Genomic DNA, 16,754 nt, shown 5'->3' on the forward strand with positions numbered 1-16,754 from the left:
GAAATTTGTTGCTTAGGTTTTCCCCTTAGTGTTTTGAGCCCTGCAGAAACAAAGGGCAGCTCAAGTTTCTGTATTGGTTGCATTTGCAGTTTATTTTTCTACTGTGCCAAGAACATATCAATACAATTTCAAAACAGATTTCTTTTGTGACTGGAGGCAGCAATTTTTAACTTAAAAACAAGAAAGCTTTGGGGAAGTACACACAACTCAGGTGCCTCAGTGAAGGTTATTTGACTGGTCTCTATAGCCCCTTAGAGTGTCCATGCAGAGGAGCAAGCATCTTCTGTCCCACAGGATCTCATGAAAAGAAACACACAATGATTTGAGTCTCAAATGTGGTTTTTTGATGCTGCCTTGCCTTTTGTCCTAGATACTTTGCAGCAAACGAGGCCAAACTTGCGGAAACAAAGAGTGGTGGAAGATAGGCTGTTAGACCTGATTTGCACGGATCGTGCTCTCCTGCAGCTCAGGCTGCTCTCTGTAGCTGACAGAGCTGTGTACAGCTCACCTGGGATGTGAGCTCTGCAGGAGCCGCTGGAGGTAATGAAGCACTTAAGGGCTGATGTGTTGAAGGTCCCCAAGGAATGATTAAGGTGTTGGCAGCTGTGTTACTTTGAAAGAGAAATATGTGCATTACACAGCAGAGGCATGCTGAAATGCCTTTCAGACGCTTGCTTGGTTGTGTGTGGGAACATGCTTTGCCTCAGACCTGTGAGATAGTGGTAGCAACTATTGAAGGGTGTTTGATAAATGGAGCTGTGTGTGCTCTTACCAGCTGCAGCACCCAGCCGCCTGCCCTAGCACAGCTCAAAAACAAGTGAAATGCAGCAGCATATAGATATCTCTGGATATATTAAAAGTTTGGTTCTCCCTTCCCTCCAAAAGTACACTCTGCTCATGATTCATTTTTTCTCTTCCATCACCCCTTGCCAGTCTTTTCTGTGAAGGTGCCGTGAAGGTAAGAGAGCACTGAAATATTTTCCTGGAGACTGTCAGATTTGAACTCCTTCTCATCTAGGGAACTGATGTAGCCAGTCTAGTATGAAAACACTTTTGTCCCTACTGAACTTCCTACTGATTTTTGGAAAGGGGAACAAATGATTAATTTGTGTGGTCGAAAACAGAAGGCAGCAGTGCGATAGTGGTGGAGCAACTGGAGTCAGCTTTTTAATAGGTTGAGCTTGTTTAGCAAACTTGCAAGGGCAGTTTGGATGCCTGGCTGGGTTAACTTCATTGCTGGCACTGTGGTTTGCACCAGCTGGGGAATTATCTCCGAGAGCTTTGCGTATCACAGTTCTTGAATGGACGGATACTGAGTTAAAAGGGAAGAGCAGCAGTTTCTTGGGCTGATGCTTGGTGCTTTTATGAGTTTCAAAGTGGAATTGAAAATCAAATCTCAAGCACTTGTCTTCTGTCACAAGTTTCTATTCAGAGCAGAACTAATGGCCTATGGATACTAAACCAGAGCTTTATCTTCGTGCACTCCAGAGTGTCATGATCAGCTTTGCCTTTGCTTTTAATATTTTTCTTCACCCATTTCCCTGTGCTTCCAGAACCCCCCTTCTTTGATCAGGTGTTGTCTTAATGAGCTATATGCCACTTTTATTGAAAATAACATAAGGGTAGCTAACACCACCTTGTGACCTACCCTCCTATCCATGTGGCTATGGCCATTGTGGAGCTCCTTCAGATTAGGCACTGTCTCAAAATATGCCTTTTATTTTTTTTTATTTCTTGACAAAAGGATGTGGAGCAGGCAGTGAACACCCAGTGAAATATGAGTCCAGTGTGTGCTGTGATTGTCAATAAAGCAAACTGGATATGGGGCTGCTTCAGGAGGAGCCTGGACTGTAGACTGAGATGAATTCTTGCTCACCTTTCCTCCATACTGGTGAGGCTGTTATCCAGTCTTGAGTCCCCCAGTTGAAATGGGATGTTGAAGAGGGGGAGAGAGTCCAGAATAGGGTCAGTCAGGGGCTGAGAGCACATGGCCCACAAGGTGAGGCTGAGAGAGCTTTGGCTTCTGTCCCTGATGGAAAGGAGGCGAAGGAGTGATCCAATGCAGCCTGTGACTACTGCCAGGGACCTTCTGAACATGACAGAGCCAAATGCTTCTGTCCAGATGGCAAAATAAAGTGCCGTGAACATGCATAATGGATTGGGAGATTCCGCTGGAGAGCTGGAAAAGCATTTTCATTGGGAAAGCAGCTTAACACTAGTACAAATCACCAGGTAGCAAGGGATTCTTCGTTTTGGAGGTTTTCCAGGACAAAGCCACAGCAAGCCTTACCTTACTATCACCTTACCTAGCATTGGTGATAGTTCAGTCTCCTGCTGAAAGCAGGACTTGATAGCCTGCAGAGATCTTCTGTCTTTCCTGACAGTATTGCAGGCTTTGAGCTTCTTTAAGAAGGAAGCAATTAAATCTTTATATTTGCTTTGTGTTGCAGAAGGGAGACAAGAAGACATTGGGGTGCTCATGTCTTGATGATGTCAAGTCATCTGTTGTCATGAAACTCAGAGAAATGTAGCCTTTTTCCTCATTATTTAAACAAAGGGGTTTGTGTACTTCTTTCTTGCAGTTTTCATACACTCAAATATCTTGCTTCTGTTAGCAATCTCTCTGCAGCATCAATTTCCAGTCACCTGGCAGCAATAACTCTTCTGTGTTTTAAGATACAGGATTTTTCATAGGAAAAAGGCTATTTCCCCATATTATTTGCAATGGGCTGAGCTACCAAAACCAAGATACAGGTTGCTGCAATGCTCAGGAAAGATAACTCATCCAGGGATTTGTCGTACTTGAAGCTGGGACTTCCAGGATGGCTTGGGATTTGAGGGAGGAAAAGTTAAGTGAATCAGGGAGGAATTAGGGATTAAAGATTTTGATCCTGGACACAGTTCCTGCCCATTAATTGATTTAATTGCTTAATTTTTAGGCAGTACAGTGTCGAAGTTCCATGAGGTGTCAAAAGAAGGTTATGGTGGTGCTGGACCCACGTGCACTTCCTTCCTGAGTGGGGCCCATGCTGTGGGCATCCATGTTCTGGGCTGCAGCTCCTTTTCCATTCACAGAAATCCTCTTGATGGCTTGGGGTTCACACTGCCAGTAGCAGATTTTATCCTGGGAGGGCAGCATCTGACTCTTCCTGCAACCACAGCTATTTTAGGAGAGGAGTGAAGTGCAGGGAACCCCATCATTAACAGAAAACCCACCTACACCCACGGCAGCCTTCCTCAAGCTCAGCACTGCCTCCTTATTCACTCCGTCAGCTTCCCACTGAGCTCAGATCCCTGCTGTTTCTCCCTGGGCTGAGCCACACACACAGAGCTCTGCAAAGCTAATACAATTATCTGTGTGTCAATATGCTGCCACGGTCCCATTTGGCCCCACTGGAGTCTTGTTGATATCTCCCAGCTGAGCTGAATGTTAGTTCTGCACAGCTCCTCCTTGTTCACAGCCAGCATCAGCATCCAAAGTACCTGAGTTTGTTCCAGCAGCCTTAACCTTGCCATTCCTTGTTGTGCTGTTTTATTTTGTCTTACATGAGACTCTTGATAAGCCTGATTTCAGTACATCTCCATCCACTGGGGAGTCCAGTCCCTTAATACTTTTATTTGATGGATAAGCTCTGTGTTGCTTGGCAGTCCCTTGCTTAAGTAGGAAGCCAAGTACTGAGCTGTGCTATAGGCAAGACATTGAATATGGGCACAGAAGGAATAAAGGCAGCTTTTTTTGGCAGAGAGGTCTTGAAAATAAGTTGTATGCAGGAGAATAGTATTTGTGTAAGACAGCTCATGGTCTGAGACTCCCAGAATAACCTTTCTGCATCATTCCTGTTTTTACTGTCTCTATTAATATATTTCCTCTCTTATATTATATATGAACTTCAGAAACATGCATCTCAAACTTTTCTTTGTGGTGCAGCAGTATTCTCACAAACTTGTAGGTCAAGTTATCAGGGAAAGAGGCTATGACAATTGGAAGAAATTTGGCTGGCTCAGAGCTGCCTCCTGGCTCAGGTCCTTAGGTTCAGCCATAAACTGTGTTTCAATAAGCCAGCAGGTCTACCTCCTCCATTGCATTTGCTTTAGGGTTTGTTGTGACCACAAGTAGCTGAGGCCTTGGATTGATGTTTTATCCAATATGATTATGTTTGGAGTAGCAGAGGATTGTCTCATACCACAGAAGTCAAGAATCAGCTTGTTCTCTGGTGAAATTGTAATGCAGTCATTAGAGTTGTATTAGATTAGATAGATCTATCTATCTCCAGGGAGCCAGTACCATCTCTTTGTTTCAGTTCACATGGACCAGTCAAGTTCAATTTATTGGGATTTTAAAGCCTAGTTTGTCATCTGACACCAGGATGTGACATGGCTGTAAAAGGAAGATCTCATTCATCAGCTTTTATGCATGTGTTTTGCAGCAGCTGCCAAATTCAAATAGCCAGCATCTAATCCCAAAACTCCTAATGCAATTATATCGGGAAAGAAAAGAAGTTTTATGTTTAGTTTGCCCTTGTACCTTTTCCACTACTGAAGCTGATACAAGAGAAATGGGCTAAGAGGGAAACCTAAGGGTGTGTTCTTGGTTGATATAAAAATTGTCCCAGCAGCAGGGTTTTGGAGTAAGAATGATTGTGACAGTGGGTTGGTATCTGATTAACTATTTTTGTGACTTACTTAACCTTTGTCAAGCATCTTTGTACCAGAGAGACTGTTCTTTACCGTCACGTCTTTACAATCTCCACTACTCCACTACTCCACAATCTCCACTTGCTGTCTTCCTTCTGAGTCTCAGTCATACTGTAGAAGTTGTAGTGACTTAAATGTGTATAACAAAAGTCACATCACAAACTGGTATGGATATGCTGAAAAATAAATGAACTGTGGATGCAGCTAGGAAAAAAATAATTTTCTAGGTATTGGTTATTTACTTAAAAGAATGGACACAAGCTCTGTTTGTTTGCCAACCATTGCAACTAGAAAATAAGGAATATCATGTTGCATTGCCAGTAGGTGATATTGCTGGCGTATCTTAAGTGGGATACAGTATGTTCCTGCTGTTGAGTCCCTCAAAGGCAGGGAGGCTCTGCAGAAAGCCCTTGATAAATTAGAGGGCTGGGCAATCAGTGACAGGACCTGAGGGAATAGTTGGGTATTAGAAAAATATTCTTCCCCCAAGGGGTGGGCTGGGTCCCCAGAGCAGTGGTCACAGCACCAAGTCTGGCAGAGTTCAAGAAGAGTTTGGACAACACTCTCAGGCACTTGGTGTAACTCTTGGGACTGTACTGTGCCGGGCCAGGACTTGGACTCAATGATCCTTGTGGTTCCCTTCCAACTCAGCAGAGCTGTGATTCTGGGAAACCCTTTGGAACTGGTGGTCTGGGGTTTTTGAGTCACAGAATAATTGATTTTGATCCCGCAAGGGATCTCTGGAGGTCAGCTGGGCCAACCCCTTACTCAAACCAGGGTGCACTTTGAATTTAAGTCCGGTCTTCTGGAGGATCCCATGGAAGTTTGATTGAAGCTGTTAAAGCCAGAATGAAATATTACCAGATTATATTCTTTGAGGAATAATTCATCAGTGTTCTAACTAGGTTTCTTTCTCCTTTAATTCCTCTGATTACATTAGTGACGTCCCACAGCAGGAAACAGGTGAATGCTCTCAGTCCTGTTTAACTGAAGAAGTGACTTTGATTTCATTTACTTATTTATTTATTTTACTTTGAGGGAATTGGGATGAAGATACAAAACCATGCCTTATCCAGGCCATTGAAAGAAACTCTGCATCTAAGGGGATGTGAGAGTGTTGTACAGAGGCAGAGTTAAACTTGCATGTCTGTGAAGTAAAGCATTGGGAAATGTCCATAAACCATGTAAAATGGGTGCAAGCAAAGAACCCTGATCTTGGGGAGAGATTTGTTCCAGGGATTCTGAGTTCATGAGCACCAACTACATGCCTGTAGTCAGGGAGGCAGTCCCTGGAGGATGACAGTGTTTTCTCTTCCTCTTCATCACCTCTTGAACTCTCTTGGTGGCCCAGTTGACTCTTCTTAGAGCTTCACTGCTCACTGGTGGTAGAGGTCACATCAGCACCATGCACAGGATTCCCAGTGCTCAGAGTTGTTCCTGAAGGTTTAAAGTTCTGGTTGTTGGTGTAACAATGTTTTGGAGTCAATTTGCTGCTAGGGGCATTTGAAGGAGGAGCTTTTTTGGATTGGTTAATATTACAGGACTTAAATTCGGAGAGATGTTGTGCAGATCAGCAATGATTAAGGGAGTTCCAAAGGACTCCTAATTCCCCAAATCACATAATTTGCCATATGATGTAAAATTGATGAGAATAAGTAGTACCATATGGGAAAGGCATCCCTGGAGAGCTTGTGCTGAGTTTCTAAGTACCTATGGCACTTCCTATGTTTGGTTAAAGACCTCTAATGAGACCAGAATTTTGACATTATACCCTCTTTTGAAGGCCACAAGGAGAGCTTCTACTCTAGGGAAGTAGAAGCTAGGGATCATCTGCTATAAATGGAGAAATAAATTCATTCAGCCTTCAGAGGGGAACAGTGCCAAGAAAAACAAGAAGCTTTTTCAGTTTGTAAAGAACAAATCTCTCTGGTCAGCCTCAGTTACTGCATTTAACTAATTAGGGGACTGGAGGTGATGAGGACAAAGCAAAGAACTGTGTTTTAGCAGGGCATTTGAGGCTTGTGATTTGGGGAATTTCAGGCAGAAAAATGAAGACAAATCGGCTTAGAGGAGAAACATCCAGACATGTAGGTTACACTTCTACTTCCCTAGAAAGGGACAATGAGTGACATGATTTTTACATTGTGAAGGATGTTGCCTTGGTTTGGTTCTAGACCTGATCTTTAAAATTCAGTTGGAAAGTGATGTAAAGTCATAAATTTTCTCTTTGAGTTCTTTTACATGGATGGAAGAGAAGAGAGAGTGGGGAGGATGCAGTTTGCTTTCCTGCACTTAGAGACAAACATGGGCTGTCAAGGGAAGGTGATATCTGTATTGTATATCAGAGAAAAGCCCCAACACAGCTTTCAGTTGCATTTACTGTCAACAAACAATTCCCTAATTCCCTCTATCTGGTCAGCCTCTTGGCCTTAGGAGTGACAGTTCACTGTGCATGGGTGATACTAAGAACATCATAGACCTATATCAAGCCAGTGAATTTAGGAAGGCGTGGGATGGAAGGCAGAGCAGACTGTCTGGAAGCACAGACGGTTGTTGCTCATTTTTTGTTAAATACTGTTGCTACCCGCTACGAAGCATTAGCTTAATTAACTCAGGGACAAAATCTTCTGTCTTGCCGAAGTCCATCAACATCCAAGGAGTATTGGTCCATGTTACAAATATGAAAATGAAATGAAGATTTATTTGGGTACAGTCTAATCACAAAAAAGCCAGCCTGTCTCAGAGATGAATGTACTAACAATTTTAAAAGTAGACAAATTGGTACTCTACCCTTCCATTGCTTATCAGATGTGAGGGTAAATTGACTCGAAACCATCATTGTTATACCTTTGCTTCTCAAAGGTGAATGACATCCTGTAATTAAAAGCAAAAACAAGCTCTTATGCCCACATATTTGGAAAAAGAAAAAGGCAATGAAAAAACCTTGTCAGGTTGTTATTACTGCGTGGTATTATCTGCTATTGATATTCCTGGTCTGACATTTTTAGATAATGTGGTCTCAGCTTGGGATTCGTGGATTCCAGTTCCTCTGCTGTGGTGTATTCTTTCATGGTTAGAATTTTCTGAACTTAACAGGATTAAGATTGTCCTAATGATAGAACCAGAGAACACTGTTTGCCTTATTTATGCAGCGTGATTTCACTCTTTGCTCTTAATGCTATTTATCATGGTTAGTCTGGTCTTATCCTTTGCCTCCAAAAGTAGGTGATGACTAATGCTTCCAAGGAAGGAAGGATAACAGAACCTCAGGCATCCACAGCTGATTTCAGTCAGGTTTTTGTTTTTGATATTATTCATCATTTTACCTCTTCTATTTTAAGTTACTTATTCTTGAAAAAATGGTCTTATGCCATCAGCCGCCATTTCATGAAAGGTAGCTGGAAAATTGAAGAGAGTTCAGAGTAAACATACATGAAAGAATCAAGAGAAGTCTGCCCTTTACAGGCAGTTTAATTGATACTTAATTTAAATGCTTTGGTTTGATTTAAGCAATGATCTGGCTGCATTTTGAAAGGATCTGCATAAGGAGGAGAGGCAGGTCCATAATGCAGATGACAGAAGCATAGCAAAATGCAGTGGTTGGAAGTGGAGCTAGCTAAATTTTAAGCCAGACATGAAGGAGAAGCTGTAATTATGGTGCTTAATTGCTTGTCCAAACAATTTACCTAATGCTGTGTTGGGTTCTCCAACACTTGCATTGTTTCAGTTTAGGCTATGTGTGCTTTATAATAAATACTCTTTAGCTCAGCAGAAGCTTTGTGGAGCAGTAGTTTGGGGCAGTTCAGGGTTAGTCGAGATGGTCAAGAGCTTTCAAAGCAGTGACATAAAGAAGATTTAAGGGATTTTTTTCAGGGATGAGGCAGTGAATTTGGGAAGGGGGTATTGCCAGAGTGGTCAGTGAGTAAGGAGTCACAGGAGAAGCTCGTAGCAGTGAGATCAGGAACGGAGCTGTGAGTTACTGCTGACCAAGGATGGCTGTGGGAGAGTGGCAGGCAGACATGAGATGGCTTCAGCCAAGACAGGAGGTGTGGCACTGACAGGGAAGCAAGCAGTGGCTGTCCCTCTGGGAGGATTCCCAGGGACCCAGGCGCTCTGCTGACAAGGTTTTTCCAACCTTGATGGAATCTAAATCAACCTCCTCCAATCTAGGGTTAGATTCAGGTGTTCAGGTTTGCCAGGAAGGGGCTCATTCAATGCAAACAGTGCCTGAAGAATTTTTTGCTTGGAGCAGAAATGTGGGGGCAGCTGTAGATTTAATCTATAGGTTAATTTTTCAGTGAAAAACAACTTTTAAGGAAGAAAATGGCTCAGAAGTGAAACATGTATTTGCTGGCTAGCCAGGAAAGCACTGCTGTTACCTTTTGGGGCTTCTTGTACAAGTGCAGGCACCGCAGTGATATGTGTAAGAATAAGTTTAGAATAAGGTGATTAGTTACAGACCCGTGTTTCCCTGTGCTATTTTGATTACTTGTCCACATCACAAAATGTTCTGCTCCAAAGAAGCTTCTGATGGAAAACCAGGCAGTATTGCAGGGAGTGGAGAGGGAGCACTAATGGCCTTATTTGAATTAGCCAGGATGCTCCACCATAGAGAAGCCTGCTGAGAGATGGGGGGCTGTGCCTGTCTGCAGGCCACTGTCTCTTACATTTTTCCTCACTTTTGGCCTTTTACCAGCTTACAAAATAGGGGGGGAAATAATAGCAAACCCAGAAGTTTAGCTTCAGCTTTTAAAAAAGAAATTAGTTCATTTTCTTTTTCCATGATCTTGCAGAGTAGTTAGGCTAAATTTAATTGAGGCTGGGGAGTTGGGGCTGAAACAGACGAAGAAAAAGGAACTTGCTGAAAACACTGTCAGGACACAGATAGCAAAAATGAGTGGCAGTAAATGCATAACAGAAAATGAGAGGGGGAGAAAGAGGAAGAGAAAAGGCTAACAGGGAAACAATTAAAAAATACCACCATGGCCAAAACAAAGGCGTTAGAGGTTAGCTGAGAGGGAGCTGTGTACCAGCTTACAGTCAGCAGTGTGGTCTCCCTGCTCCCAAGCTGTCCATAGGAGCTGTCTGCTTTTTAAGCTCATGCATTGAAATTCTCTCATTGTCTTCAGCCATCCTCAGTGCTGTGCAACCTGGCTACTGAAGCAGATATTCTTGGTTTGTACATCACACAGCCCATCCCTGTCATCAGCCTAGCAGACCATGAGAGTTCAGTGGGACCAGGGCATGCTGCCTGGGAGGTGGTTAAGGAACATTCCAGAGCAGGAATGGTGATAATCTAGTCAGTACTGGGAATTCTTTTTTCTTTTGCTTTGAATCAGTATGGAGATAATGTTCAGGGTCTAAGGGTGCTTCATTGCAGCAGGATGCTCTTTCACATGAGATGTGAAGCCAGAGGCTGAAAACCTGTCAGAATTAAACTCCAGTATGCTTTTAGCAATGGATAAGGTAAAGTCATCTTTGGATGTAATAACTCTGCAGAGTGCAGACTTGTCCTGTTTAGCTCTTAAGGCTGACTACCCTCACTGCTTTCTGCTCTTAAAATCTAGATAGTTACCTGAGTTTTATTGCTGCTTTCACAGTTTTGAAGGGTGTGGGAGGAGGAGGCAGCAGTGTAGGTGAATCTCACTGCTGGATTCACAGTAATTTTCTAGGTGCACTGGGGCTGGTGTTGCTAATGGGAAGTACCAGGCAGTGGGACTGGGTTCGTGTGTCCTCAGCCCCCACCCTCTGTGACTGGTTTCCTCTCCAGCCCTGTGGGGAGGACCTGCCTTTCACTTCTTGCTTTCAGAATGATGCTCTGCACTGTCACTGTAGGGTTGGACAGCAGGCCTGTGAGGGAGGAAAGTCATGTCCTTGCAGCTCAGCCCTGGGTACATCTCCAAGCTGCTCCTTCCATGTTCCTGTCTACCTCATTTCTAGCCAGCTCCATCATCTTCCTTTTACTGGTATTGGATTCTAGTACAGGAGGCTCACTTTCTAGTGGTAGAATTGTGAAACCACTGTCTGTATGTCAAGCAGTCAGACTGCATGGCCAGGAAGAGACAAAAGTGTTGGGACTGATACTTGGCACTTGCCAGTTCCTCTCTCATGCAAACAGTGATGGAGGTGGAAAGCAACCAAAAAATGTCTTATCTCGTAGTGTTGGGTCAGACATTGGGGCTAAAGTAGAAATTACTCCTCAATTTTCCTACTACTCTATTTTCCTCAAGTAGAGAACCTGTTTCCTGTAGTAAATTTACTGGTTGGAGTAAGACACATGTATATCCATCAGTTTTACCAGTCACTGCTCTTAACTGAAGTTACTGTCCCTGCACTGCCATGTGGAGACCTTGATCCTGTCTCTTGCACTGATTCTTTTCCATGATCAAAACAACTCTTTCCTGATCAAGTCACAGGTACCTGCTGGTTTAGTTAGCCTTAAGGGATTCTGACACCAAAGCAGTGCACAGGCAGAAATGACAGGGTGCTCAAGAGCTCCAAAATTAGCATTAACTTTTGTCTGTGTGGGGTCTTCAATTTCTCCATCACAGCTCAAATCCAAGTCCATAGGACCATCTGATGGTACAGTAGGACTATCATTGCTACCCAGCAAGTGTGGTTTGTCTGTGGTGAAAAGCACTTGTTCCTTGCAATGAACAGGATTTTTATGGGCAACACTTTCAGCAGCATCTGAGCCCAGTTCTCAAAAGTGATGTAGGCTTTTAAGAGGCCAAAGCCAAGATTTTTCATAAATAAGTAATGATTTAGGCTGCCTCTGTTTTTTGTTACACAACTCAAAATGTCTAAAAGGAGCCTGGTTGTCAGCGGTTGTGGGATTCTGGCATTTTTTCAAAGTTGACATGCTTTTAAAATGTCTTAAGCTGGGCATTCAGAAATGGAGGCATCAAGAATGATTAGCTGCTTTTGAAATCTGTTTTCTTAAAAGTCTGAATGAAAATCACTGGGGCATGGGGTCCTAAATGACATGTGAAAAAGTGCTAAAAGTGTATTTTGGAAGTGTGTCTGCCTATCTGTGACTAGACTCATCCCCAGAGCACCTGCACTGTTGAACATTAATGTACTCAAAAAGGCCTAACATGGAAAGGCAAATCTATCACTACTGTGCTGAATGCAGGGTAGGATTGATGGGCTGCTTCAGGGCATCAGCCTGGTTCTGCTCTAGTTTGAAGAGGAAAATAGCAGTGATTTTTGCAGGTACCAACAATAACCTGATCAGTAATTCTGGCCTGCTGGGGAGAGAAATACAAGTTTGTATCTAAAGTCCTGTACATTGGGAACTACATATTTAAAGTTAAGCATGCACCAGTTAAGCATGGTAAAGGGTTTTGTAGGTTTGATTTCATAAACTAGCAAAATAGTAGGATTTCAACTATTACTTCCTCAGCCTAAATTCCTAATGTGCATGTGACTCTCTTTGTGTCTCCTCTCAGACCTGAGCCATGTCCCACCCATCCTGGCTGCCACCCAAGAGCACCAACGAGCCTGTTGGCCACGTTACTGCAAGGATGGAAACCACACACACCTTTGGCACTCCCAGCATCTCCGTGTCCACCCAGCAGACCCCAAAGAAGTTTGCACCTGTGGTTGCCCCCAAACCAAAGTACAACCCATACAAGCAACCAGGAGGTGATGGTGAGTATTTATTTTTTAGAAAGGAACCACAACTGCCTAGTTCAGAGGAACTGACTGTTAACACAGGCTGTTTTTGATTTGCTCTTTGTTGGTGAATTTGTGGGAGCCTTCCTTTTTCAGATCATTCAACTCAAGAAGAATGTGAAGGTATCTCTTACCCTAGCTACTCTCTTGAAAGGTGCAGGGCTGGGAGAGGACACGAGGACAGATCTTTCTTGGTTTTAATTGTAAGCAGTTGTCCTATACCTGAGACTGGTACTTTTCCAGGAGTTTTGCTTGTTTGGTCCCTGCTGGCACATGATGATTCAAGGAGCTTGGGTTCAAACAACCCTTTTCAGTATTGGTTCTTTCACCCCAGCAGAGTGGGAATGCTTTACAAAGATGGAATTGATCTGTGGGAATATGAGTATAATTGGGGGTGGTAGGGCATGAGTTTGGCAATGAATCTAAAAGTGTTTTCTCTCCAGTCTGCTTGCTGGATTGTTTTACTTTTGTTCTTTTCCTTCTTCTGTGGAACACTCTTGAATATGAAATAATGTGGAGAATATTTGCCTTACTATTGCAATGGCCTCTGGAGCTGTTATGTCAGCAAAACAAATGCCTGCCAGTCACTGTGTGTCAGCCTTCCTCTACCTCCTGCTGTAAAAATCCTCCTCTCTTCACATAGTGTGGGATTTGGGTTCCTGGCTTGTGGACACATGGAGAGAGGGAGTTCCCAGTAGCAGGAGTGCATGGCTGGGGGCACCTCTGGAACTTGCAGCTGGAAACCTGCAGGTTGGAACATCTGGAATACTCCTGGCTGACAACAGAGAGTTTGTGATGGAACTGCAGCAGAAACAAGGTGAAGGCCAAGGATTTTGGGAGAGAGTGGTAGCTCTCTTGGCAGAGCATGATGTTTCCATTCCTGGTGCTTTACTACCAGTAGAAATGGGGGGAAGTTCTTTCCCCCCTCCTCTCCAACCTCTCTCCAAAGAAAAGCTCAGTTGTATTCAAGAAAATTGCCAAACCAGCTTTTTGTATTTGGTTTTGGATGCTCTACATTGTTCCTTCACCACTTTTTCCTCTTTTATGTTGAGTACAATAAGATAAATATCACCTGTATATGTTTTCCTCTTTGAGCTTTATCTTTTGAAAGTGCATGCATTTTCGGAAAGAGTACAGAGTAGTGGAAGGGAGAAAGAAAAACAAAGCAGCATATTAAATCTTGTACTTGAGCGATTTTCTGAAGTTAAGGACATTTTGTAGAAAAGTTGGAAAAGCCTGATGAGTGTTTTCATTTTTTTCCTTCGCCACTCTAACTTCGGAGAATTCAGAACGAAAAAAGAAAATGTGTTGGAGGGGGAAAAGCGAAGTCATATGCACCTGTTCTGCTGCCTTCAGTAACAAAACTTAGTGAGAAATAGTAAGAGAAAGACATTTGGAATTTAAAAAGTAAAAAATAATCCATTTCTGAAATGCAAAGAAAATGTCACCTTCAAGTCAAGTGGAAATTCTTATTTTTCTAGTTCTCTTGCAATTAGAAATAATAATGGAAAATGACCCTTTATTTCTTAGGAAAACTGTTCTTGATCAATCAGTATTCTTTGTGTGGAAAAGGTCAGTATGTCTTAATTGTCAGTGCTTTAGTTATTGTCGGTCTGATTATATGTGACTCAGGAACATTATCACCTTCTAAAAAAATCCTGTGTTTCTTAGCATTTGGGGAGGGAGGTTTTCCCAAAGAGCAGAGCAGGGACTGCAGGCTCACAAGGGGACACAAGACCCTCAAACCTTTCTCATGCACTGGTCCTGCAAGCAGTCAGGCATCGCCAGCTCTGCTGGAAACTGGGAAACAGTCGGGAGCTCCCAAGCTCCCAGCAGACTTTGTCAGTGCCAGGCCCTTGCCTTGTCTGCTGCTGGGCTTTTAGAGATCCCATCATTATCTGACAGGCCTGGAAGAGCTAAGGGCTGGCCCACACCTGGTCAGGGACAGGCTTAGTGATGTGGCAATGTGCCTGCAGCTTAAGCTAATCCACTTGCAGAAGGTGACATGCTGCTGGTCGCTGTCAGCAGCCTGTGCAAAGCCATTGCCCATCCATATATAACCCTGAGAACATGAGGCTTCTGGGATCTGGCAGGCGAGGGCTGGGGGGGTAGTGAGAAATATTTAGCCCAATGTGCTTCATTCACTTTCTGTGGCTCCCTTCTCTCCTCACGGCTTCCTAATTTTTTTTTCAATGACCTCCCTGGTTTTTGCAGCTATAATTCAGCCTGGGAGATGGCTCCAGGCCCCACTGGTTCCCTGCTTACAGGGACACTGTCATTTTGCCTAAATTTGTCCTCTGTTTGGACACAGGTCTTTCCCACATGGTTAGCTGTGAGTCTGTAGGTAGGGGAGCTGCAGCATCCCCTTGCACCCCAGTGTGTTTTCATCCCTCCTACCTGGCCAAAGCTGCTTACCTGGAGGCACATGGGCTTCCCATGCATCCTTCTGCTGGAGATGAGTGTGAGAGAAGCAGCACTGCTCTGGGGAAGGGCTGTCCTCGGGCTGTTATGGGGCAGGGAGTGGCCATGCTCATCACAGCCTTGCTGGTCCCAGCATTGTCGCTGCAGTTGGCTCCCTGCAGCCTTTGTAGTATCTGGAATCTCTTTGGGAGACTGGCAAATTCTGTTCCGCTTGTTGCTTTTAACATTTGGGAATGGGCATCCTCTGGCCTTGTGTTTGTTATTATTTTGTAGGTGTGTTGCTTGCATATAGAGAGTCTGTCCAGCAGACAGCATTTGTGGTTTTATTTCTTGATCATATTGAAAGCACTGGGAAAAGACACTGGAATGACAGGCTGAGGAGCAGGTGCTGTGTGTATCCCCCTCTCCCTCCACCTCCCACCAAAGCATTTCCTTGGTCTCACCTTGACTTCGATTTTATTTTTTATTTCCTGATGCCTGCAGGAAACTCAGCCAGAAGGTGCTAATTAAAAGCTACTTAGTGGAACTTTAACAGGAGTTAAAAATGGTTACATGACTGAAAAAAAAGTGAAATGGCAACAGCCAACAGTTTATAAACCAGAAGCATTTTACTGTGACTTGAAGCACTCAAGGCATGTGTTTAGACCAGTGAAGTAGCAATTTTCCTGGTGCTGCCAGCCCCATTCCTTGCTGTTTGCCATGCTGAGTTGCTGCAGCTTGTTTCAGACCAGATTTATCAACTCATCAAAGCAGAGAGTGTGTCTTGCTCTTGCAGGGATCCGTTTGGGAGCCCCTGGGTACGACTGCAGTAGTGGTAGAAGTAATGATCATAATCATAATCATCATCAGTATGACCCCAGCTCTGCTTAGTATTCTGCACAGGTCTCTGCCATGCAACCAGCCCAAGAGGCAAGCACAGACTGTTTTTATAGGTCCTACAAACACATGCTGTGGTCTGGGCTGGGTTTCTGGAGGATTTAGTGCTGCCACCCTCCCACTGTGATGGTTTGCAGGGGATTAACCTTGCCTGATCCTGGGAGGTGTGAGCACCACAGTTCCTGGGAAGTGCTGGTACTCATCATCTTACAGAGCTCTCTATTTACCCCACAGAGAGAGGAGAGCTGTTCAAGCTTGGGGAAGCTGTTTATCTACAAGATGAACAATTGTGCATTGGGAGGAAATGTAGCTGCTGAGGAATTAGGCTGGAAATCCAAATTAGATGTCCAGACATCTGAGCAGTAGCTCTAAGAGTTTAACTGGGGTCAGGGGTGGTCCTTGGATGGAGCTAGATGTGTTTGAAGTTTGAGAGCACCTTCTCTTCTTGCTGGGAGTGGATGAGTTCTGAGATGGATGAGGCATAACCAGACGTGGTTTCTGACAGTCTACTTCTTACATATTTGGCTTCTTTCTCCACACTCACGTGTTTGGTGTTGCCTGCCCCCTCCCTCTGTTCCTCGGTAGACCCTGTCCAGCATTGTGCACAATGGGTTTTGTTCTACACAAAAAATTTCTTAAACAAATGTTTGCCTTTTTTCTGAGGAGTTAGTATTAATTTTGGTGCCTTTAAATGCATTGGATGCCTCATCATTTAAAGTTCTCAGGTCAGGTTGGACAAGGCTTTGATGAACCTGATCTAGTGAAAGATATGCCAGTTGATGGTAGGGGGTTTGGATTGGATTATTTTTCAAAGTCTTTTCAATCCAAACCTTTCTGTGGTTGCCCTTCCTCCTTTCCCTGCCATTTACTTCTCTCCTGCTCTCCAGCTTTTAGATTTAAATTGGTATTTCAGCATCTTCAACAGAGCTGGAGCCTTAGGGAAATGCTGCCACACAGCTGTTTCCATCTATGCTGGGCTCAGGAAGATGGAAAGGATTTATAGCTTGCAGATGAAGCAAATTCTATCTTTGCCTTAGTTCCAGCAAATGGGGCCTCAGTCTTCAGGGCAAACTAAGGAGGCATCT

At 43.8% G+C, this 16,754-nt stretch overlaps 1 protein-coding gene across 7 annotated transcripts in view; it reads left to right on the forward strand.

Moving 5' to 3' along the window:
* LPP (LIM domain containing preferred translocation partner in lipoma) overlaps window positions 1-16,754 on the forward strand; it is a 314,289-nt gene that overhangs the window by 101,378 nt on the left and 196,157 nt on the right. For all 7 annotated transcript variants that reach the window (XM_085069373.1, XM_085069375.1, XM_085069378.1 and 4 more), the window contains one exon: window positions 12,147-12,348. In XM_085069373.1, the coding sequence (XP_084925499.1) occupies window positions 12,156-12,348 (193 nt within the window). In that variant the 5' untranslated portion in view covers window positions 12,147-12,155. The remainder of the gene's footprint in view (window positions 1-12,146; window positions 12,349-16,754) is intronic.

The sequence above is a fragment of the Lichenostomus cassidix genome, chromosome 9 (assembly GCF_008360975.1).
Source record: "Lichenostomus cassidix isolate B80296 chromosome 9, HeHo_3.0, whole genome shotgun sequence".
In the NCBI taxonomy this organism is placed as follows: Eukaryota; Metazoa; Chordata; class Aves; order Passeriformes; family Meliphagidae; genus Lichenostomus; species Lichenostomus cassidix.